Below are 23,978 nucleotides of genomic sequence, written 5' to 3' on the forward strand. Positions count from 1 at the left end.
CAGGAGCAGCGCGCCGTCGGCGCCGCCCCAGCAGGCGAAAGGGAAGCATCGCGGACCGCTCCCCATCTGCAGCAGCGCCCGGCCCTCGGAGGCGGGACGGGGCTTTCCTCCCTGCAAGTCTGCGAGGCGGGAAGGAAACCCAGCGCTTCAAAGTGCCCGTAGCCCTCAGCGCGAGCGGAGCTCCCGGGCCTAGCAAGGCGGAGGCGACGTCCCGGGTTTGCGGCTCCCATTCCAGGAAGGAAGGCAGGAAGGCGGAAAGGGCAGCTCCCGCAGCAGCAGCAGCGGCGGCGACATGGACTCCCTTACGGACACCCACGAGATGAATGGGCTGACCGTGGAGAACGGCGACGCGACGCCGCCGGAGCAGGTAAGGAACGCCCCGGGGGAAAGGGAGAGGAGTGCGCGCGCGCGGAACGGCTTTGCAGTAGCCGCGGGCTGTTGAGCGCGCTTGCCGCGAGTCCGAGGGAGAAGAGGAAGGCAGGCGAAGCCGCAGGCGACGGGGAGCTGGCGTTTCAGACGCCGTGCGCCCTGAGGGGCCTTGTTTGTTTCCCGGGCGGCAAAACGGGCAAAAGTCCGCTCTGGGAGGCAGCTGGGGGGAGGACGGGGACGTAGAGGGGACCTGTCTTGCCTGGCCGAAAAGCCTTTAGGAAAGCGGTGAGGTCAGTGCCAGCCTGGCTGCTGCTTGGCAGGGATTTCCCGCAAATCTCAGCCAGCCTCCCACAAATCTCGGCCTCCAGGGAAGGGCAGGGAGTAAACAGCGAGGGCGGCTTCTGGGCGACGGAGGAGGGAAGGAGCCTCTGGGCCCAGGCAGGCAGTAGATTTGTGTTCCCTAGTTCTGCTGCGCTCACAGCTGCTTTTGTATACTGTAGCTGGGGCAACCCCGGCAGACGAGTGGGGTACAAATTATTATTATTATTATTGCCCATCACTGTCACAGTGAAGAGTGTTGGAAATGAAAATAGCCCTAAAGATGAGGAGCCAGAGGATAGCTTTCTTCTACTGATCTACAAAATAATGTAAACAAGTGATCAGGTGACATGTAGACTTCAGAATGAGCAGGGAAATGCATCAGGCCAGGAGGAATTCATCCTTAAGCTGAGGGCTTGCCAACTGGAGTTTACTTGGGTCTCCCCCATGACCCACCCAATTACCGCCTTAGAGACAAAAGGTGTGGAGCGGTATGCGTGGCAACAGAACCTGATTTCACTGAAAGTCTGTTTTGAAGCACTGGCCCATCCTCCTAGATCAGGGGTCAGCAAACTTTTTCAGCAGGGGGCTGGTCCACTGTCCCTCAGACCTTGTGGGAGGCTGGACTAGATTTTGGGGGGGGGAATGAACAAATTCCTATGTCCCCCAATTAACCCAGATATGCATTTTAAATAAAAGGATACATTCTACTCCTGTAAAAACACACTGATTCATCCATGACAGGTGGCCATCCAAGCTCTGTTTAAAAACATCCAAGGAAGGAGAGTCCACCATGCCTTGTGGGAGCCTGTTCCACTGCTGAACAGCTCTTACTGTCAGAAAGTTTTTCCAAATGTTTAGTTGGAATTTCCTTTCTTACAATTTGAAGCTATTGGTTTGAGTAGTACCCTCCAGAGCAGGTGAAAACAAGCATGCCCCCTCCTCCATGTGACAGCTCTTAAGTTATTTGAAGATGGCTATCATATCTCCTCTCAGTCTCCTCTTTTCCTGGCTAAACATACCCAGCTCCTTCAAGCGCACCTCATAAGGCTTACTTTCCAGACCCTTGATCATCATCGTTGCCCTCCTCTGCAAGCATTCCAGCTTGTCAACAAATTTTATTATATTACATTGGTACTGTTTGCCCTGCCATGCCCTGCCCATTTTGTTTTGATTTTCATACAAAAGCTTGCCCTTCCTCTTGTCAAATTTCCTTAGATCCAATTTCAGTTCCCCTTTCCCTCTGATGTGAGATATTGCTGGATGGGGAGCTGGTATCCACTTGCTCATTGGAGCTGTTTGTCCTGCCTGAAAAGGGCAGGAGGTCCTTTGTGCTAGGGTGCACCAGGGCTCAGCCCTGGCATTTATTTTAAGTGCCACAGCTCAAAGCAACACACAACAAAGGCGGAACAGATTCAAAGCCATAGATTCCAAGGCCAAGGCTTTGGCTTCCTAGTCAGCTCCTGCTCCCACCACCAACTTCCTCCCCTCACCCAGTTTCACTGGCAAGTGCAGAAGACTTGGGAGAGGGAGGTGAGGATTTCTCTCATTTGTGTTGGATTTTAGAGAACATCAACAAGATGTTCTCTTGTTCAAACCTTAGAAATAAACCCCTGTTTGTCTCCCAAGTCATCTGCTTTTGCCCTAGAGTTTGGAAGAGATTTTGGGGTTGGGGGGTGTTTCTCATGTTGTTAGAATAGGGTAAGAATACTCCAAGGAGGGGATATGTGCTGCTGGGTTCTCGTCTTCAGAAAATTAGAAGCATTTGTCCCTGGTGATTTGTTGAGTAGATTTGTGGACACTTGAAAATGCCTCTAAGTCACAGAATGCATTTCAGTTACTACTGAGCAACTACTGAATCCCCCCTCCCCCATCATAGATTCAAGAGAAGGGCTTTCAGTTCATAAGTGTGGTGTTTCAAGACAATCTCCTCTTTGTCTAAGAAAATTTAAGCAAAAGCCTATCAGAGTGGGAGTTCTCATCATAACCGCCTTAAAAATGGATTATTGGCTGGTGGCGAATCCTCAAATTTTTGATTGGTTTCTTAGTTCACCTTTTTTGGGGGAACATGATTGAACTCGTAGTTTATTTTGCAACTATAAGCAACTTTGGGTGGTAGACAGTTTTTTGATATGCTTTAGTCTGGTTTCTGGTTTGGCCCTCAGACTGAGATTGCTTTATTTGCCATGGTGAATGAGTGGTGCCTGGAGGCTGAGGAGTAGTAAAATCTTTTTGATTTTACTGGACCTGTCAACAGCTTTTGATCTAGAAGACCATGGCATTCCACTTGAGTACCTGATCAACCTGCCAAGAGTTAGGGGACTGCTTTTAAGTGGTTCCACTTCTCTCTGATGGGACAGTTTCTGAAATAGCCACCGGCCAACTGTTATTTTTAGTTCTCTGCAACTATCTGCACTTAAATGGTTTTATCCCAGCCATTTTTAACATCTGTATGAAACTGTTTGTAGAGAGAGCCTGAAGTTTTAGAGTGCAATGTTAGCAGCATTCTGTTGACACTCACTTCTATATTCTTCACATCCAGGAACACCAGTCTTAGAGCATAAAATGAGATTTGGTGGTCATGGAAATTTGAATGAAAGCAAATAAGCTGACACTGAATTATTGCAAAGAAGAACTAGAAGTAGTGATGGTTTGAGAATTCTAGAATCTGTGGAGATCCACTGGTGAGCACTAGAGTTGTAGCTCTGGTAGTGATCAAGTACAAAGCAAGTGTCATACTGCAGATCATATTGTCCTAGGATAAAGAAGTACCTGTTCAGCATTCCTGAACAATTTACAAGGTCCGTGGTACTTTAGGGATCACCTGAAACCTTATATCCCAGCTCTGTTGCTGAGATCACTGTTGATTGTGTCCTGAGTTGGGGAGGCTCATCTTATGTCGATATGAAACCAAGTCTTTTGTGTTATCATCCCAGTCCTGTGGAAAACTCTTCCAGTAGATATTCGGCAGGCACCTTCTGCATTAACTTTTAAATGTCTGCTGAAAACTTTGTTATGCTGCCAGGCTTATGCAGACAATTAGGAACAATTTTTTTTTGGAATAGCTAGCTAGTAATTTGTGATTTTAATTTGTGAGGGGATTATGTGGTTTTATTTACAACAGTCTGTATAACAGTTGAAAACTACTTTTTAAAATTAAATTGTGGCATATAAGTATTTTTTTTATAAACAAACTAATTAAAAGGCAAGGGTCAAACTGGCAAGTGGTAGCCCACATATCTCTAAGCACCCTGTTCACACCCCCAAGCTCATTTTTCTTCCCCTGCCCCACATGAGTGTTTGGTATGAAAGTAAAGAATGGACAGAGTGAGTTAAATATATTACTAAATAAATAAATAAATAAATAGGAAGGTTTAGTTTTGCATTCCACCCACTCCCCCCCCCACCCCGCCCAATACTGAAGGCCAGTGGTAATATTAGTTGGGCCAGAAATGCATACTTGCATACCAAATTTACCATGCAGAATTAAACAATTAGGCTTACTAGCTAACCATTTTTATTATATATACATTTTCATAAGGCAGCTGCACACAGTTCAGTGGTTCTCATTTGTATGAAAGCAATCTCTAGCAGCACAGAACTGCTAGTCTGGTAGAATTTGACTTTCAGCTAATTACTCCATGCGTGAAGGCATTAGAAAATGCCTGTGTGTCATAACATTAATCCTATGACTCAGATCCCTGTTTATATTCTGAGCTTATGCAAATGTAGGTCTATGTGCAGGCATGAGTACTTCTGCAACATAATAGTATGCCCACAAGCCACAGCAAGATTCTGCTGGATATGATTTTTTTGGAACATCTTCCAAGAGAATATTCCTGAGTAAATTAAGACCTTGACATATAGACAGGATATAAAATGTAAAGGCCATATTTTGAGAAACTGCCATTCATCTCAGAAAGTCTGACCCACAGATGGGAATGTTTTCACATGTGGATCTACTATAATGCAAGGACACAACTGCACTGCTGTGAGTGTGAAATGCAGCAATTTCCCTGCAAACCTTTCCCTATTTCTTAGTACAAGAGCTTCAGGAGTACTGTTTCTGGAGTTTGCATAATAAGGATCCAAATCTCTGAATACTTTAAAAAAAAGGTTTTGTTTGCTTGAAATTTGTTTCAAAAAAGGAGATTTTTAAACATGTACTTTTAACGGAATGGCACAAGTCCTCGCTATGTTGAATCAAATGTTTGTTATAACAGGGTGGGGTTATTCATTTAAAACCACTGAGCTTCACATTTGAAGGCCAGGTGCAGCCTTGGCATAAGCAAGTCTGCAGCTTATACTTTTCCCCATGAGGTCACACATGCAGGATTTTGGAGTGAGAATGTCTACATGTTACCTTCCTTATAAAACAGAAGCTGGAAATGGTCTCCATGTGATGGGAGTCTTCATGTACTGTGTGCAATCATCCATCACATAATTATTCTGTAGTGAGTTTCTGTCTCAGCACTGGCCATAATAATGTGTTGCTGGCATAGAAACTCTCTGTGTGATGTGAAAGAATCAAAAGATAGTTAGGTACTGGTGTGAATGGTCCATTGTGTCACAGCTGCTTCTATGTACCTTCTTTGTGATGAAGCTATTTTGTAGACAAGTCCTCTAGAGTGGTTCTGCACAGTTTTAATGGCCTAACTATCTGTTACTTTAAATCTATGGTTTGGCACAGCATCAGCATTACAACCATTAAACGTGGAAGTCTCCATGGGGACCATGTAGAGAAGCAGGGAAGTGGGGTATGGTCCACATTTCTTCTAGGTTCTAGTCAAAGATTTTAACAGCCTTTATTTATAAATGAAAATCTTCTCATTGTAGTATTTTTCCATGTATAAGACTAGGTTTTTCCCTTAAAAATAATGTCAAAAATTAGGGGGAGTCTTATACATGGATACATCTCCTCACATTTTCTTAGATCTGAGTCTCCAAAAATGGGGCATCTTATAGATGGAAAAATACGGCATTTAAATCATACTTTACCATAGGCCTACTAGCTTCCCTAGTGCAAATTCCTATCAAGAGTCTTCTTGTTGTTGTTTAGTCGTGTCCGACTCTTCATGACCCCATGGACCAGAGCACACCAGGCACTCCTGTCTTCCACTGCCTCCCGCAATTTGGTCAAACTCATGCTGGTAGCTTCGAGAACACTGTCCTCTGTCATCCCCTTCTCCTTGTTCCCTCAATCTTTCCCAACATCAGGGTCTTTTCCAGGGACTCTTCTCTTCTCATGAGAATTGGAGCCTCAGCTTCAGGATCTGTCCTTCCAGTGAGCACTCAGGGTTGATTTCCTTTCAGGATGGATCGGTTTGATATTTTTGCAGACCATGGGACTCTCAATAGTCTCCAGCACCACAATTCAAAAGCATCAACCTTTTTTATGGTCCAGCTCTCACTTCCATACAACACTACTGGGAAAACCATAGCTTTAACTATACGGATCTTAATTCTGGCTTGGAATTCATCCAGTCCAGCCTTTCGCATGATGAATTCTGCATATAAGTTAAATAAGCAGGGAGACAATATACAGCCTTGTTGTACTCCATTCCCAATTTTGAACCAATCATTTGTTCCATATCCAGTTCTAACTGTTGCTTCTTGTCCCACATAGAGATTTCTCAGGAGACAGATGAGGTGGTCAGATCAAGAGTCTTAAGCATTACTTAAGAATACAAAAAAAGATCTAAATAGAATATGGATGTTAAAAGACATGTATTCTGGGAAGCAGTTTATTGTGGTAATTAAATGTTTGAGATTTCCAATTTAATTCTAATAAATTTGCATTTGCTACAAGTGAATTGTTTCTTTATGTTGATCTGTACTATGTTTCTCAGACATGCTTTTGGAAAAAGTCACTGGTTTCTGAAGAGGCAAAGAAACACATAGCTAGAGTTTAACTGTACATCTTAAAAGCAAAAAAATATTTTTCCCTTCCAGTAGCACCTTAAAGACCAACTAAGTTAGTTCTTGGTATGAGCTTTCGTGTGCATGCACACTTCTTCAGATACACTGAATGTGTATCTGAAGAAGTGTGCATGCACACGAAAGCTCATACCAAGAACTAACTTAGTTGGTCTTTAAGGTGCTACTGGAAGGAAAAAATTTTGTTTTGTTTTGACTATGGCAGACCAACACGGCTATCTATCTGTATCTTAAAAGCAGTTCAGATCTTGATTCTGTTTAAGCCAGGGCTTAACTTATAGATGACAAATATTACACAATGCTTATTTAGGGCCATACTACCTTGAGGAGCCATTTCACATCCCAATAATATAGCTCTGCCTTAGCTCTTAAATGCTCGAAGTTGGGAAAGTGAATAAGAAGCAGATGAGGGTGATAGTAAGAAAAAGCTGCATTCCTCTTTTTCTTCCAGTGTGGAATGGCAGTATTAAAGAGGGAGTCCCCTTCCCCCTTTTGCTTCTTTACCTACATTTAAACAAATTTATTGTTAGAGTTATCAACCAAAGACAGTGTGGAATTTTGAAAATACTAGAAAGTAGTGGAACAAGGGGGAGGAAGGTGGGAAAATTCCTCCTTGCCCCCCATCCCCCCCCAATCCAATGCATGCTTCTTATATTTTTTAAAATGGGAAAGCTATTTTCAACTCAATGAATGATTAAGATTTTTAGCGTAGAAACGATCTTGTGAATTAACTGCACATATTCCTGTGAGTGGTTCAAATGAACGCATTTCATTTAGGTTTTTGAAGGATCCGATGCCAATTTTATTAGATTAAATGTTTTTAATTCTATCCTCTTAGAAAACATATGCTTGATGGGAACAGAGCATAAGATGCTAACCAGAACAATACCCACCCACATCCCAAGATTAAAACACCACTTTTAAGTGCTTAACAGATGTAAAGCTTTTTCTAGAAGAAAAAGCAAGTTAAAAAGAGAACAAGGAACACAGATCACAGTTTCAAAGCTAATAAAATAATTCTGTACATCTCATGGTTCCAAAAACATTATAAGTAAACAAGGTGTCTAATCCACCAGAAAAGCAGTTAGTATTAAAATGTATGTTTGCTAATCATAGGCTTATAATTGTGAAGACCAACGTACAGCCCCAAAATAAGGAGTGGGAAATGATTTTCTTTCAGGTTGAAATGGGCAGCTGCATTGGAGCTTCAGGGAGGCACCTCGTCCTACACTCGAGTAGGACCCTGGCAGAGATACATGCCCGACTGGCATGTTCTCTCCCTCCTGCCTGTAATATCTCCCTCAAACAAAAGTCTCAGTTCTTTCCCCCACTACCCCGCTGTTTCAGCAGTTTTGATGCAAGCAATCAGAAATGAAAACATTTTCCTGTTCCGGGAATTAGGCAGGAGGGAGATGCCCAGCTCTGCCTCACTTCCAAAAAACCCCCAAAAAACTTCTCAGTGCTGGACTTTGTTGTTTGCGGCATTTAATTTTATTTCACTTCTTGTCCAACAGTTAATATTTTCTTCATGTATGCACTTGTTTATCCCAAAAAGACGTCAGAAATGTATATTCCTGATAAAAACCTGGATAAATACTATGAAGGGTCATTTACAGATCTCTAAAAAAGGCAGGGCAGATTGTGTTCATGAGCCCAGAGGGGGCAGGAGGAAAAGTCAGTGTGGTGCAGTGGTTAGAGAGTTAGACTAGGGAGACCCAAATTCAAATGAGACCTACTTTGCCATGTAGCTTAATGGGTGACCTCATCTGGCCTAAGCCATCTCACGGACTGTTATCAGGATAAAGTGGATGGTGTATGTGGCTTGAGCTGCTTGGACAATGTATAAATATACTAACAAATCAAGGCCCCTGACCTCATTTTAACAAGGAGTATGCCCCACCCTACACCATCCCACATGCACAGATGTGCAAAAAGATGGTATTCAAAATTAGGGGAATAAAAAGTGGGTGTATTTGCACAAAAACCAATGTAACTTGAAGAAAAGTTCTAATAACGGGGGGTGGGAGGCAGGATGGGGCAGTAGCAGAGAGGTGGGGAAACACATGCATTTAGTTTATATTAGGGGTCAGCAAACTTTTTCAGCAGGGGGCCGGTCCACTGTCCCTCAGACCTTGGGGTGGGGGGCAGACTATATTTGGGGGGGAAATAAGAACAAATTCCTATGCCCCACAAATAAACCAGAGATTCATTTTAAATAGAAGCACACATTCTACTCATGTAAAAACACCAGGCAGGCCCCACAAATAACCCAGAGATGCATTTTAAATAAAAGGACACATTCTACTCATGTAAAAACACGCTGATTCCCAGACCGTCCGCGGGCTGGATTTAGAAGGCGATTGGGCCAGATCCGTCCCCCAGGCCTTAGTTTGCCTACTCATGGTTTATATTAACAAGAAGACTTGTACCTCTTTAGTGAGGCAAGAAAGCAAAAATGAAGTGGAATGCTAATGGCTGGAAAAAGACAATATATTTATTTTCCAGATGGCGTCATAGAAGCTTTGTTGTCTTCTGTGTTGTGTCACCCTCATCCACTGCTGTCTGTTCACAGATTTTAATGTTTTTGTAATGCTTCAAAACTCTGCAAAATCTGTTTCACCAGAGTCAATAACGGAACAAGAGAATTTCTGCATCCTGTTGCTATGAAACAAGATAACATCTGATTTTGTCCAGCTCCTAAAACTCAACCATAAAACAATATTCTTTTCCCCCCACAAGTTCTTCATAGGCTTGAAATGTTTAATGAGATTTTGCTGATCTAGGGCCAGTGTTTACCAGATGACAGTAGGATGAAAGTACTCTACATGCTGCACATATGTGTATCTTGGAAATATATATGAAAGTTTTCAGGGTCCGGATATTGGGGTCCCCTCTTAGCCTTAGATATTTTGATTGCAGGGAAGGCCTGCCCAAGTGTGTATATTCTGCAAAAAGGTCAGAAACCTGTTTATTAAGTAAATGTTGGGAAATGCTTGCCAAAATATTGCACATTGAAGTTCCACTTCCCCCACAACTCAGAGCTTCCTTGATGGAGTAGGACCAAAAGTTCACATGGCACAGCATCCTGTTCCCAGCAGTCTCTGCTTCGTAAACGCCCACAAAGTTCACCACTCCAGCTCTGTTCCTTTGGCATTAAGCTCTCCCATTCCTCCTTTCTGCAGAGCCAATGCAGCTTTTACGTCCTGCTCTTATAACTGCTTCTAATCATTTCCTGTCTCCTCTCCTAGCCCTGTCTTACCCCATCCTATTCCATCAGGAGGTGTGTTGGGCAGGAAGAAATGCAAAAAAGAGAGCTGTAATGACCAGAGAGCTGTTGCTTCTTTTCCACCCAGTGGCTTGCATGGGTCAGGGGAGGTACATGTGTACTCCTCCTACCACATATACCATTCCTGTTTTCCTGGCAGCCATGTTCTTCTTCCTTAGACTAAATGCATGTGGTCCATAGGGTGGGGTGGGGCACAGGAAGCAAGTGAAGCCTCTGCCTGCCCAGGAAAAGATGCACTATCTGTCCATGCCTTTAAGAATGTGTGGGATGTTGCTGTCCTCATTCATGGAGGTCCGTGTGGAACTGACCCTGGTTTAATGGCAAAAAGATCCACTGGCAGCAGATAGGCTTCCCTCAGGACAACTTGGCTCCCATGGTCCCCTCTCCTCTCACACACAAATGCCAAAGTTGTTCCCACTTTGGCCAGCTGCGCATGTGCACAAGAGTGCTAGCGTGATGAAAGTCATACGTTTTTATGTATATAGGAAGATACTCTCAAATTAGGGCAAATTTACCCTATTAAATCATCTTTTTTTCCCATTACTGTGAAACACTGACATCTTTTATGTTTTGTAACTAGTCATATAACTTCTTTCTGCACAGAAAGTATGTTCTTGTAAACTGAAAAGCATGAGTCATACTGGGAAATTTCCAAAAACACACACACAAAACCCCCCCTCACTGCACATCGCATTGCATTGCAGCAATACTGAAGTGTCACGCTTCTTAAGGAGAGTTCTTTAGAGCTCAAATAAAAGTGACAAGAAAGGAGAAGGGCATGTTGGAAGTCAGCAGAAAAAAAGCCCCCATCAAACTCATTTATGCTGTTAGGAAAAATCTCCAAATACATTTTACTGCAAATACATGATCTGTGGTGACACAGTTAACAAGCTTACTGGATGCTTAATTGCGCACCTTGTTAACTTTTTGCTTGGTAAACTGAAATTTACCAGCTCATGATGGACAGGTCAATGTTCCATTTCCCATGAGCACCTTCCATGCCACAGTGAGGGAAACCGCATTTGCCTCAAGCAGGTTGCTGATGTGTTGGTGAGGCCCACAATATCCTTTGATATTCAGATATTCAACAGGGGTAGAGGAGCAATGATTTGTGAGCAAAAGCTTCTGATCAGCCATTGTTATTTGACAGGAAGTCTCTCATTCAACCTGATTTTAATTCCACCCTGTGCCAGGAATTAATTTACCATAAGTATTAGAACAGACCCAAACTACAGTTTCTTCCAAACAAATGTCAAGACACTGGGATAGGGAAAGGATGCCGACATGACTAGTTATAGGAAGCAGCAAGGTGGCATAGATGCTGGGGCACAGAAGCACATGAGAGAGGGAAGGGCTGGTGCTGCAGCCCGACACAGACATGGAGGGGGCACTCTTCCCTTTGGAATAGGCAAAGTGAGGGGACAGCGAAGGAAGGGCCATCTGTCTTGGCAGCTGGGATGGGACGAGCCGACAAAGGCAAAAGTGAAACCACTTTGTATGTATGTGGGGGTGGTTGGGCTCACCACAGATTGGCTGGCAGGCTGAGGGCATCCGTGGCGCAATGTGTGGCTCTTTAGAAACCTAAGGTCTGATGAAATGTATAACTTACGGAAGATTTCATCAAATATCTGAAAGGACAAATCTCAACACTGATAGGGTTGCCATACATCCTATATGGCATACTGTAGTGTCTGGGCTGAAATCGGCAAAAATGTCCAGGAAAATCCGGCCACATGGCAGCCCATTAAAATTGCCAAAAAAAGGGAAGTTTTCGCGATTTTGCCAGAAAAGCTTGACAACTTTGAAAGAAAAAAAAAGCGCCACAACTTTTCTGTCCAGATTTTCACTGTTTGGAATATGGCAACCCTAACTAAACTTGTTAGTGTAAACCAAATCGTGGTAATAAACTTCATTCTGCTATTGTGATGATGATGATGATGATGATAATAAAATAAAATAAATAAATAAATAAATAAATAAATAAATTTTATTTATATCCCGCCCTCCCCAGCCGAAGCCGGGCTCAGGTCGGCTAACAACACTAAATAGTGCAACATTATAAAAACATTATAAAAATTAATTAAAATCAAAATTGATGGCAATGTTGGGGCATGCCAAAATTGATGATGATGGGGCATGTTTGGTGATTTTAAAAATAGCTACAGGCAGCAGAGTATAAAACTTATCTTTGTCAAACAGTGCAACTTTCTCCAAGTAGTTCTGAAGCTCTTACTTCCTGCAGTTTAACCAGGACTTTACACGAATGTCCATCTTACTCACTTTTTCCTAGAACATAACTTTTCAAATGGTGAAGGAGAGCTGCTGTCAACCATGAAACAACCATGACCAGTTGGTGTTCTGTATTTATGTCATACTGTCCTGCCAGAGAACAAAGAAGGGCTTATATGGGGTCTCCTGTCTCAGCACTGCTCAAAGCCAGGCCCTCTTTCTTGCTTAGTTGAAATGTATTCTGTGCAACCTGCTTCCCATCCAATGTACTTTTAAACACAGCTGTAGCTGATAGGAAACAGGGTATTATCACACTCTGACTATGCTGCCTGAATCATGACTCTGTGAAATGTTGTGCCTTTCAGCCTCGAACACAATGGCTGCAGAGAAACAGACAAATTAACATCAACCATTATGCCAATAAGAAGAGTGCGGCAGAAAGTATGTTGGACATTGCTTTGCTTATGGCGAATGCATCCCAGCTCAAAGCAGTTGTGGACCAAGGACCTACCTTTTCAACCTATGTTCCACTTGTTGTCCTCATCGGCATCTCACTCTCACTTCAGATCATAGTAGGCGTGCTTCTAATATTCCTTGGTATGTATAGTCACATGAATTTCTTCTGATTTTGTGCCATGTACAGTGGTGCCTCGCAAGACGAAATTAATCCGTTCCGCGAGTCTCTTCGTCTTGCGGTTTGTTTGCCTTGCGAAGCATGGCTATTAGCGGCTTAGTGGCTATTAGCGGCTTAGCGGCTTAGCAGCTATTAACGGCTTAGCGGCTTTAAGAAAAAGGAAACAAACTCGCAAGAACTCGCAAGACGTTTCGTCTTGCGAAGCAAGCCCATAGGGAAATTCGTCTTGCGGAACGACTCAAAAAACAGAAAACTCTTTCGTCTTGCGAGGCATTCGTCTTGCGAGGTACCACTGTATAGTATTCATTTCTCTGTTTCAAAAGAGGCATGCTCATATTTTACAAAAAATAATTGTTACAATCTTGGTGTTCGTTTTACTATTTTAAAGTGGGCATGTAAAAAGAAACGTCTTTTAAAAATAGCTATATCCTACTCTTATAACAAAGTTCCTTTAAATAGTTCCATATAAGTGGATGGGTATATTATTATATTTTATTAGTAGTAGTAGTAGTATTAGTATTTTCTTATCAGATTCTGTGCACTGCATGAGAGACAAAATGAATACATATAATACATGAATAAATACAATATAGGACCAGTTCTCTTTGAAGAAGAATATTATTGATTAGCCCCTTTCAGGTGTTATTGATGTTATTGCAATTGTGTCAATGGGGAAGGTGGAGCCAACTGCTATCCTAATCCATAGGTCTCTCACAGGTCGTATCCCCACACTTTGTGAGGGACATCAACAAAGGAAAGCAGACTGTATGCCCTGTGTGATCAGGTTTCCCATTCATGAAGAAAATAGGCTTCCATCAGACTACGAACATGTGCAGGTTGTTACGAAAAAGGAGCAATGCTGCAGCGAGCTCCAGGTGGCTGGAAAGCCAAACAGGATGTTGATAAATGGGACTGTACCGTGGGAACAAAGGGACAGCCTATTCAGTGTACTGAGCACCGGATGTTAGCTCAGAGTGTCACATGACCCTGTACTGGAAGTACATGGGAGGAGTTATTCTCTCTCTGCTGTTGGTGATGAGAGAGTGCAGTCACGTTTTCTCTGTACTGCTGGAAAGACAGGAATAAAGGCATGTAAATACATTTCTGTCTGTCTCCTTCCCCTCCCTGGGATGGCAGGGGATGAGAGGGGAGGAGTGGTGTGTTCTTCTCACGTTAGAGGAGGATCGCCGATTGAGACCTTGCCTGCGCCTGCTGGAGAATGCAGCCAGGGAGGTCAACAAGGATTCAAGCCGGGCACCTGGAGGGTGGCCAATTCCTCTGACTTTTGGCTTGAAATCGACATAGGAAATATACCTATGTGCAAATGCCACAGTAACTTTTGTTGGGTTATTTTGCAAGGCTGCCATGGAATTACTTACATGAAATATTTACTGAAATAAGATACTAAATATATTCTTTTCTGAAAGCTTTCCTGAATTTTACCATTCATGTTGTGGAAAAGAAGTATCAAAAGACTACAGTTATGACATTTGTTTCTGAGGAGTAATTTTTAGCTCAAGAAGTATATAGGAACTGTCCTTCCAAACCCTGAATTTATGTAGCCTGAACTATACTTTTCTTCCATCTGAACTATATTCTTCTTCCATGCTAAGGAAGTCATACTCAGTATTTTAACTACTCTGTCATTTTCTCAGATCTATAAATAGTTTTATTTTGGCTTATAGCATTACAACACTATAGTCTCATTAGGAAATAAAAGTAATTGCTTCAAAAGCAAGCCTTCCAAGGTTTTGAAAAGGAAAGTAGTAAATATGTCTTGGAAGCCAAGGACTTGTGACTGGAAAACTCCAAAGCTTGTATAGCCTTTCACCACAATGGGTTTATTATACAGGATTCCCTTGGGCATCTTATCAACGTCACAATAGTTTTCTATTACATAATGTTCCAAGGTACTTACGAAAGTAGCTAAATGACATTTCTGCTTCTGCAACAGGAGATAATCAGTCACTGACCACATTTTGCTTTTACTTTTAAAGAATATTTATAAACCACCAGCTCATAATAAATATCATGAAATATCATAACTAAATATCCTAATTAAATAATTATAAAACCATAAAATGCACAACAAGTGACCAACACTGAATAAAATTCATTCTCTAATGAGGAAAACGAAAATGTTTTAAGCAGGCAACAAACTATCCGGATTGTAGATGCTTGTCTGATTGCAATAGGAACATTGTTCCAAATTACTAGTGCTACTATGCTTGGTTTACGCAGAAATGAAACAAATGTTCATCTGTTTAGAAAGTGTAAACATGAGGTCAATTTATAAGGAAGAAAAGCAGCTTAAGATGCTGTCCCCCTCCATGTCAGCTGGTCAGGAAGGGGATAATGTTTCTCAGACACCTTGTGGAACATTGAGTTAGATTCAGATTTGCTCAGAGCAGACGTCTCTGAACTAAATGCTCCCAAGAGCAAAAGCAGAGAAGGCAATATCTGGCAATTCCTCTTTCTCCATACAGCCACCTAACCGCCCCCCTGCCAAAAATCCACTTTTCGCAGAAGAGTGAGTCTATACCCAACCAGAAGTTTTCATCAAATGCTGTGATTTTATATTTTGTTTGTATGAAATGAAAGCATGTTGTGAGGGCTTGGCTTTAAATGAAAGCATGTTGTGAGGGCTTGGCTTTAATAAGCACTTTTACACTTTTTAAAAAAATAGATTTTAAATAATGTTGGTGGAGTATGAGATTCTTAATCCTGGCGTCGTGGGTTCAAGCCCCACATTGGGCAAAAAGATTCCTGCATACCCATCCAGTACAAAAGGCAGGGTTGAAAACATTGGTTTATTGGCAGCCTCAGTTTCACCTCAAAGTTTGCCTTCCGTAATCATTTTTCTTGATTCAGGGTAGAATTGGGTAGTCCAAATGTTGGGCTGCTTTCCCCCCTACCCACACGGGGATATTGAGAGGTTTATAGGAGCAGCTCACTTTGCTTATTATCAGGCCTGTTCGTTTTAGGGCAGAAAGGGAAGGAAGGAAGTGATCAGCGAGCCAGAGAGATGTTTTGTTCCAAATGTGGCCTGGCAGCTTCTCTTGCCAGATTCCAGGCCTATATTTTAGCAGTAGGACTCTTCCCCTCCCCCTTTACAGTGGTACCTCAGGTTAAGAACTTAATTTGTTCTGGGGGTCCGTTCTTAACCTGAAACTGTTCTTAACCTGAAGCACCACTTTAGCTAATGGGGCCTCCCGCACCGCTGCTGCACGATTTCTGTTCTCATCCTGAGGTAAAGTTCTTAACCTGAGGTACTATTTCTGGGTTAGTGGAGTCTGTAACCTGAAGCGTATGTAACCTGAAGCGTATGTAACCCGAGGTACCACTGTATCTGTCTTTTAAATTGCGAGAGCCAGAGAAGTTTAAATCCTTCACCCCTGTGTCCTGTATTGCCATGCTGCAAATGAGAGCCTAAATTTACTTTCCTCGCTCCAAGTTGAATTGGGAATTGAGCTAAAGTGAACTATTAACCAGTTTTAAAATGCCAAGATTACCTGCCCAGATCACACTTTAAAAGAAAGAGAGAGCAAACGCTTTGTATGTGGAATGTCTCCTTTTGGTGGCACTGAAGTTCAAATTTATTCATAAGGCAACCAAATACAGACATTCATCCCATAGATTCTGTAGTACCAAAAACCCTTTTGTAAGATCTTTTTCATTGGCAGGGGGATGAAATAGATTAGGCTACATGAAATGACAGTGGGATTGGATTACTATAATAAAATGCTTAACAATACCTGTACTTAAGAATGGTTTCAAGTTTAGCTCTATTGTATAGTACTACAATAATGAAATAAGATTACTGCAATTCCCTCTGAAAGCTCGGAGCCTGGCTTTGTTAATAGACAGTGTTGCATTTTTAAAAAAATAATCAAACCCATGCTTTATATCTCCAGTGTTGGTGAATCACCTGAAACTGGGTGATGTCTGAATGCATAAACCAGAGAGTTACACCCTGAGCTCACTGGTTTCTTTCCTGCCAGCAGCCCACCTCATTGATTAGAGCGTTACAGTATTATTATTTTCTAACAGCTGTGTCAGCTCTTAAAAATCATGTTGTGTAATAGCAGTCACTCTGGACTGCTTGCATTTCTTGGAATCATATTATTGGGATTTTAGAAGAAAGAGGATAGCATCCACATGATTGAGTCTGTACACCAAAGTTAATTTTAGGGCACGCATTTCCCACAGAGAGCAGCTCTTCCCATCATACAAGATACTGCTTTTGAAATTTTTGGGAGTTTCCAAAGCTGATAGTGATGTAATATGGGAAGTCTTCTGTTCAAATAAAGAAAAAGAGATTTCGTTGAACCTGCACATGCTTCAATCTGGCATTTCTCAATAGGTTCTTTGAATCGTGGTTCATATCATATCAGCTGCAAACTTTATTTTGAAAAGTCTGGATTTAAAATTAAGCATTTTTTAACCCTCTCCAGTCGCTTCATGGTGCTTTTCTCTGTCTCAATATGAGGCTATGTTACCCATCCTACCTAATGCTTTTGAAAAAAGTATCTTGCTCTTCGTTGATTGAACTTTGTTACTATTTTTTTTCATAGTACTCTGCTCTATAATAGATTGATTGTGCTGTATCAACAGCTTATCACATCCGAATACTGAAATAACCAAGCCTCGTTTCTCCCTTATTACTCCTAATTCCTCATAGAATGCAGTGTTCTGGCAATTAGGAGAGCCTGGTCTGTTGCATTGTTAGGAATTTGCTTATGGAGAAATGTGGCCGGGTTTAATTTTGGAGGACCAGGAGGTTCACATTATATAGCACCCATGGGTCATGGCTCACTGATTCTTTAGATTCTGCCTCATGTCTGTGCAAACTTTATTTTTAAAACTCTGAATTGAATATTAAGCAATTTTACATTGTTTCCAGACAAGTGAGAGCATTTTGAAAAGCAGTATTTATAAAACATGAAGAATCTGTGTAGTTGGAACTTTTATTGTGCTTCTTATTTTGTACAGGCCACTTTAAACAATTCAAAATAAGAGGAGACTTTGGTGCTAAGTCTTTGCTAATGCCAATTTCTCCCATTCATATTCTCACAATAGTTTCTGTCTCACAAATTTCTGTGGTAGGAAAAACAAGAAAAAAAACATCACTGCTCAAGTTGCCCTAGTCATCTCCTGCCTTATGGAAAATCTGCTCATAGAAGGTCGTCTGAGGAGAGCCTTCACTCTCTCCAAATGTGGAGCAGTTCCTTCAGACTTCATGCAATTCCATACAAGAGCATGCATATTTAATACGGCCCATTTATACATTTTTCAAAACCTGGAAGTAAAAATAACACGATGCAAATCCCATCTCTCTTTTCATCCTGCTCTCTTTCCACCTCAGCCACTCAGGCAAAGAAAAAATGCAAGAAAACAGCAGGTAATTGTGATTCACACAACTGAAGCCCATCGCTTGCAAGTCCATGTCATTTAGTTGAGCAGGCATAAATGTTTTCTTTAGTAAAAAATAAAGCAGTAGGAAGTAAGCAGTGAGCTCATTTAGAATTCAAAGGTCGGAGAGACCAGGCAGAAACCTGTGGTAGAGGCTTTTAAATAATCTTAAGCAGCACTGTCTCTAGTAACAAGGTAGCAAGAAATGGATAAAGCAAAGCAAATGACAAAATGTCACATAAAATTAGGGAAACTCTAGAAACATTCTAGCTTAGGATAGAAGACCTCAGGCCTGGTGCAGTGAGGTTGAGGGAACATTCTTTCATATGTGGTGGCCCTGTAAAAGGGCAAAAGAGTATTGGGAAATAATCCATAATGAATTGAAAATTCAAAAGTACTTTCCCCAAAAAAACAGTGTCCTTTTTGTTGGGGATAACTCAGACGGAAATTCCCAGGTGTCAAAAAAGGTCATTTATGTTTGCCACTACTGCGGTCCGTGTTTTGTTAGCCCCAAAACTGAAAACGAGCGAGGTCCCAACTAAAGAAGAGTGGCAACTTAACCTCATGAAAGATGCACAGCTTGGTGACCTAACATATAGAATGAGAGGACAAGAAGAACATACATTTAAAGAAGATTGGAAAATGTTTACTGAATATATAGGGAGGAATTGTGTACACTTGAAATTGTTGGCAGCATTAAGATAAACTCAACAGTGTAGACAAGTTTTGAGGGATGTAATAATGGAATACTGAGTGGTTCAGTTTATGTAAAATTTGCAGGGATTTATGATATGCAAAATGAACCATGGAAAGAGAAGGGAAGACACTGATATTTTAAGGTTGTTTAAATGAATATTTTAAATTGTAAAACATTTGATGTTCTCTTCAGGCCATGTCCTGTCAAGCCACACCTCCTCACTAGGCCTGTTCCAAGAGCTTGAAGGTGTCCTTGAACTGTGGCAATGCTTGCCTGAATGGAGAACAGGGACAGGTGCATGCATGTGAGTGTGTATGTGTAGAAACCTGGCTTTTGTGGCTGGAATGTAGCCCACTTATGCAAAGAAAAGCACTCCAGCAATTCCTCCACCCACTTTGCCTCTGGCTTGTGGCCTCCGAAGATTGCCAACTAAAAAATAATGTCCCTCAGGCTGAAAAAGGTTCCCTGGCTGTTGTAGTTGATAAAGCCTAGTTTGTACGGATGATTAAAGTAATCATTTCCTTAATAAAAAAAGCATTTCATTTCACCTACTACTTCAGATATTGGCCTGTGATTGCAAATTCTTTGTCAAGACAGCCACTGAAAAGCATCCAAGAATAATGTGTGGGTTTTTTTGCTTTTTTATTATTCAGATAGTTGGCGCACATATCTCTCTTGAGTTCTACTGGCACACAAATTTTGTTACCTTCCCTTGCTGATATCTCGCCCCCCCCCCCAGCAGAATTCCAATAACAACAACAACATAGTTCTCATATTTGTGCTTGTTTCTCATTGGTAATATTTCTTTTGTTATTCCCCCCCCCCCTTGCAGTCAAATATGACCTTAATAATCCTGCAAAACATGGCAAGCTGGATTTCCTCAATAATCTGACAACTGGACTGGTGTTTATTATAGTGGTTGTGAATATCTTCATTACGGCCTTTGGAGTTCAGAAGCCAATGGACTCAAAAGTATAGGTCAAAGAAGGTGAGTTCCTACCCATAATATAGTTTCCCGATTATTTTTCATCTGTGATGTGGACCTCTGTGTCTGAGGAACATGGAAAAGTCCCCAGATCTGAGGCGCTGAGGGAGCCCCTCCTTTGAATGGAGCAGCCCGTATTTCCTCCTCATCTGTATTTTCCTCATGATTTTCTTGCCACGGTTGTGGCAGGCATGTAGTTTAGCATTCCATGCACAAACCTGAGGCTTCTGGGCTTTCTTTTCCCACAATGAGACTAGAAACTTTCCCTTCCATTTTCAGCTACCCTTGGTTTGTTATTAGGGCAAAACTCTAACAACAGAGTTGTGATTATCCAAACTGTGGTTTAGGGAAACAAGACAGGCTTGGAAATTGTGCTTTGAGGATGGCTTCTTTCACTAAACCGTAGTTAAGTTTGACTAGTGTTGTCTAGGTTCATCCATAACAACAAGCTGCAGTTAGTTGAAAATGGAAGCAAAAGCTTCTGAACTGTTCACGGTCCCACCAAGTTATAAGTCTGAGGCTCGTTTGTGTAAGTTAAGCTATGGTTTAGCATTGTGTTCGAATGCAGCCACTGAATCAGGATGTGGATAAAGATTTAGAATGCAAAAAGGAAGAATAACTAGTGGTCTTTTAGCCCCTCTTTTTCCTCCCCTTGTCATAAATGACATTCTCTCAGAAGCAGAAATGTTTTCTCTTCACTGTTGCCCATGAGTGAAATCACAGTAGAATTAATGTCCTCTGTCATTATATTATAATAAATAACCTTTTCATGCAGTCATGAATTTGCATTAAAACACATCTGTTTTATGGGAACAGTCTTTATATGGAAGACTAATTCTGACGTAACCTAAATATGCAGTTTTAGACTGGACAGTGTTTCCCCCTGCTCAATACACTTCACCTCGTCTCTACAGGAAACCCAGCCTAGGAAATTCTGAACCACAGTTTGAACCACATATTTGTGGAAACTTAGAACTGTTTGGGATTTTTCCTCACTAGATCACTTTAAGAAAACCAAGATGCCTCAAAGCACCACCCTCCCCCCCTCCCCCCGCTTGTAAAGGGTCAAAGTCAGTGCCTGGTTAATATAAGAAATCATTATGGAAATTCACACCTTCCACAAATACTCATTTACTACTAGCGCTCCACATTTAGCCCTTCCAAAGGCAGCAGAAAGGCAGAAGTGCAGAGCAGGCAGTGAGCTGATCAAGTATGAGAATGCTAAAGAAATGGAGTCAGCAAATTGTTAGAAAAGCAGAACCCAGCACTGTACCACTGTGAAGGAGGAAGTGGGACAAGGGGGTGGTGGGGATGTAGACAGACAGACAGACATTCAGAGAGAGAGAGCAGCCATGAGTGGAAAAGACCAACCAGTGGAAATGGGTGGCTCCTTGCTTACACAATCTTCTCATTTACAGGGAGCTGGTAAAATTTGGGCTCCTCCCTTGAGGGACTGTGAAGGGTGTCTCCGCACCCCTCACCCTTGTTGACACAAACGTTAAGAAGTTCAGGTTATTTTGGAGCAAGATGGAATTTCTAGGCCCTCTGACAGTACACGTACTCTCAAATGCCACATTGCCTTGTCAAAATACTAGCACCAACATTTGCTGACACCATCTATCAAAGTGACAGGAGGAGAAACCGTATTTCAGGTAGCATGTTATCTGGAAGACATTAGCTTATATTAAGGCAAATGAGTTGTAAGGAGCTACTGGGCCACCTGGAGAGCTCTGCATTCTGGGGTGTGCCAGAAAGGGTGTGGCAAGGCTACATGCAGGAAAGAAGAAAGACATGTAGTCACCAGCCAACCTGGTAACTGCCTGAAGCAAAAACACTAGATACAGAAGCCTGGTCATGAGATAGTATCCTCATCTGAGGCAGCAGACTAATTTAGAGGGGTAGGCCACCTGCATGCCCAGTATTAGAACATAAGAAGAGCCTGTTGGATCAGGCCAATGACCCATCTAGTTCAGCATCCTGTCCTCCCTGTGGCCAACTGATGCTTGTGGGAGCATGAAAGCAGGACCTGAGCTCAACAACACTCTGTCCACCTGCAGTATTCACACTTCCTCTGACAGTGATGGAACATCACGGCCAGTAGCCATTGACAGCCTTATCCTCCGGAAATTTGTCTAATCTCCTTTTAAAGCCATCTGGGTTGGTGGCCATCACTGCTTCCGTAGTTCCATAGTTTAACTACCCATTACATAGAGAAGTAATGTATTTTATCCCATCTTGAATTGTCAAACATTCAGTGGCATTTGGATGTCCATGAGGTCTAGTGTAACGAGACGGAGAATAGCTTTTCTCTATCTGCTTTCTTCATAGGGGAGTTGTTCCATCCCCTTGATCATTTTCACGGGTGACAAAAAAGATGAATGACTGGGGAGGAACAGCTGGAGGCTGTTGCCATTCTCCCCAACATCTGTTGCCTGGGGTGCTTGCTTACTCTGCCTAATGACAGGTCCAGGCCCAACAATTCTGATTGGAAGCTCTTCCTGTAGAGACCTGTTCTCTTATACTTTGTAAAATGGCATGCCCATTTCTAGTTTAAGGAAAGTGGTGGTGTCGCTCCTGCAATCTATTGGGGGGCACAGCGAGACCTAGTTGTGGGTCATGACTCATCAACTGAAGGTCAATAGTTTTATATACTTATCCTCGTATTTAGCATACTCTATAGAACAGTAGGAATCAAAAAGGACTGGAAGGTCATATGGGAATTTTGGAGTGAAATGGTGAAGTGACTTCAAAAGGGAATGTCTGTTTTACAAAATAGTCACCATTCTGCTAATAATAATAACAACAACAACAACAACAACAACAACAACAACAACAACAACAACAATTCATTATTTATACCCCGCCCATCTGGCTGGGCTTCCCCAGCCACTCTGGGCGGTTTCCAACAAAATATTAAAATACTGTAATGCATCAGACATGAAAAGCTTCCCTAAACAAGGCTGCCTTCAGATGTCTTCTAAACATCTGGTAGTAGTTGTTCTCTTTGACATCTGCTTGCATCCTTTTAACTACTTTCTTTTCTTTTCTTTTCTTTTTACAGAGACCCAAGTTCTTAAATGTTGGGAGATAAATGTTACGAACTTGAGCCAGTATCTCTTAAATGGAAAACATGAAGAACCTGAAGCAATTCAAAAAAGCATTATTCTCTTTCAATTTAACTGTTTCTCCAGGAACTGTTATCCCGTGCCTCCACTGGCAGCTCAGAATTCCTTGCTCTCTGTGCCTTATATGTTGAACAGAGAAAGAGGTGATTTCTACACTTGAAAGTATGGGCTTCACAGAAGTAGAAAGACAGCTGAAAATTCTGCACTAAAGGAAGGCAAGTTCATCTTGCAAAACTCAACTTTCTGATCCCAATATTTAACACAAATGAACTAATTTTTGTAATTTTTTCTTTACATAATTCTAGCCGTAAAATGTCTCGTATTTGGAGCTTTTTCTCTTCTGCAAAGGCCATTATACCTCATGCTCCTTCAGAACTCAATTGTTCCAAGAAACAAGGCTTCAGCCCTGCAGTTCTTTTTAGAAATAATTTGCTGTACTTCTTTCTGAGTCCTTACAGAAGTGTTGGCGTAAACTCTACTGCTTTGAGAGCAGTATCTTAAAATACAGCCCGTAGCATACACTTCTCAGTGCAATCCCAGCTTATGATCAGTCATTTAACAGTGTTGATAGATAATAGTAGCATACTTACCTGATCACAACTCTAAAGAGATATCCCCAGCCATCCTCTAGATTTACTCTAAGGACTGCACACATCACATTTATAAAGACATGTATGAGGGAAAATGTGTACCCTAGTGCTCTGTTGGATGTGAAGATGCCACATGGTTGTAGACTCGTGCTCACTATGGACATGGCTTTGTGGGTTTTTTACAGCAATGTGGGGGGATATTTATTTGGATTTATAGTTTATCAGACTTGAGGGCTCAGGTGGCCACGAGTTTCAGTTCTGTAAAAGAATGACAATAAAAACAAATGATATAAGGAGATCCAGAAGGAGAGAAAATTAAAAAGGGGGAGGCAATATTCCCAAACCCTCTCTAAATATATATAAATATCATATGTGAAATAATCCTTATTGGGGAGG

General features: G+C 41.8%; 1 protein-coding gene across 1 annotated transcript; it reads left to right on the forward strand.

Annotated features, from left to right (window-relative positions):
• Window positions 1-256: 256 nt before the first annotated feature.
• On the forward strand, window positions 257-23,867 carry NINJ1 (ninjurin 1). Its single transcript, XM_053377786.1, has 4 exons — window positions 257-367; window positions 12,505-12,736; window positions 19,715-19,870; window positions 22,929-23,867. Exons 1-3 carry the CDS (start codon window positions 293-295, stop codon window positions 19,858-19,860), a joined length of 453 nt encoding a protein of 150 aa, XP_053233761.1. The 5' UTR covers window positions 257-292; the 3' UTR covers window positions 19,861-19,870; window positions 22,929-23,867.
• Window positions 23,868-23,978: the final 111 nt, after the last annotated feature.

Source organism: Podarcis raffonei, chromosome 2 (assembly GCF_027172205.1).
Source record: "Podarcis raffonei isolate rPodRaf1 chromosome 2, rPodRaf1.pri, whole genome shotgun sequence".
In the NCBI taxonomy this organism is placed as follows: Eukaryota; Metazoa; Chordata; class Lepidosauria; order Squamata; family Lacertidae; genus Podarcis; species Podarcis raffonei.

Excerpts from the sequence above, each read along its gene's own strand:
- NINJ1 (XM_053377786.1), top strand. The coding sequence starts at position 293 with ATGGACTCCCTTACGGACACCCACGAGATGAATGGGCTGACCGTGGAG. Across the intron at positions 368-12,504 it reads ACGCGACGCCGCCGGAGCAG|CCTCGAACACAATGGCTGCA; the intron begins GTAAGGAACGCC and ends TGTGCCTTTCAG. Across the intron at positions 12,737-19,714 it reads CGTGCTTCTAATATTCCTTG|TCAAATATGACCTTAATAAT; the intron begins GTATGTATAGTC and ends CCCCCCTTGCAG.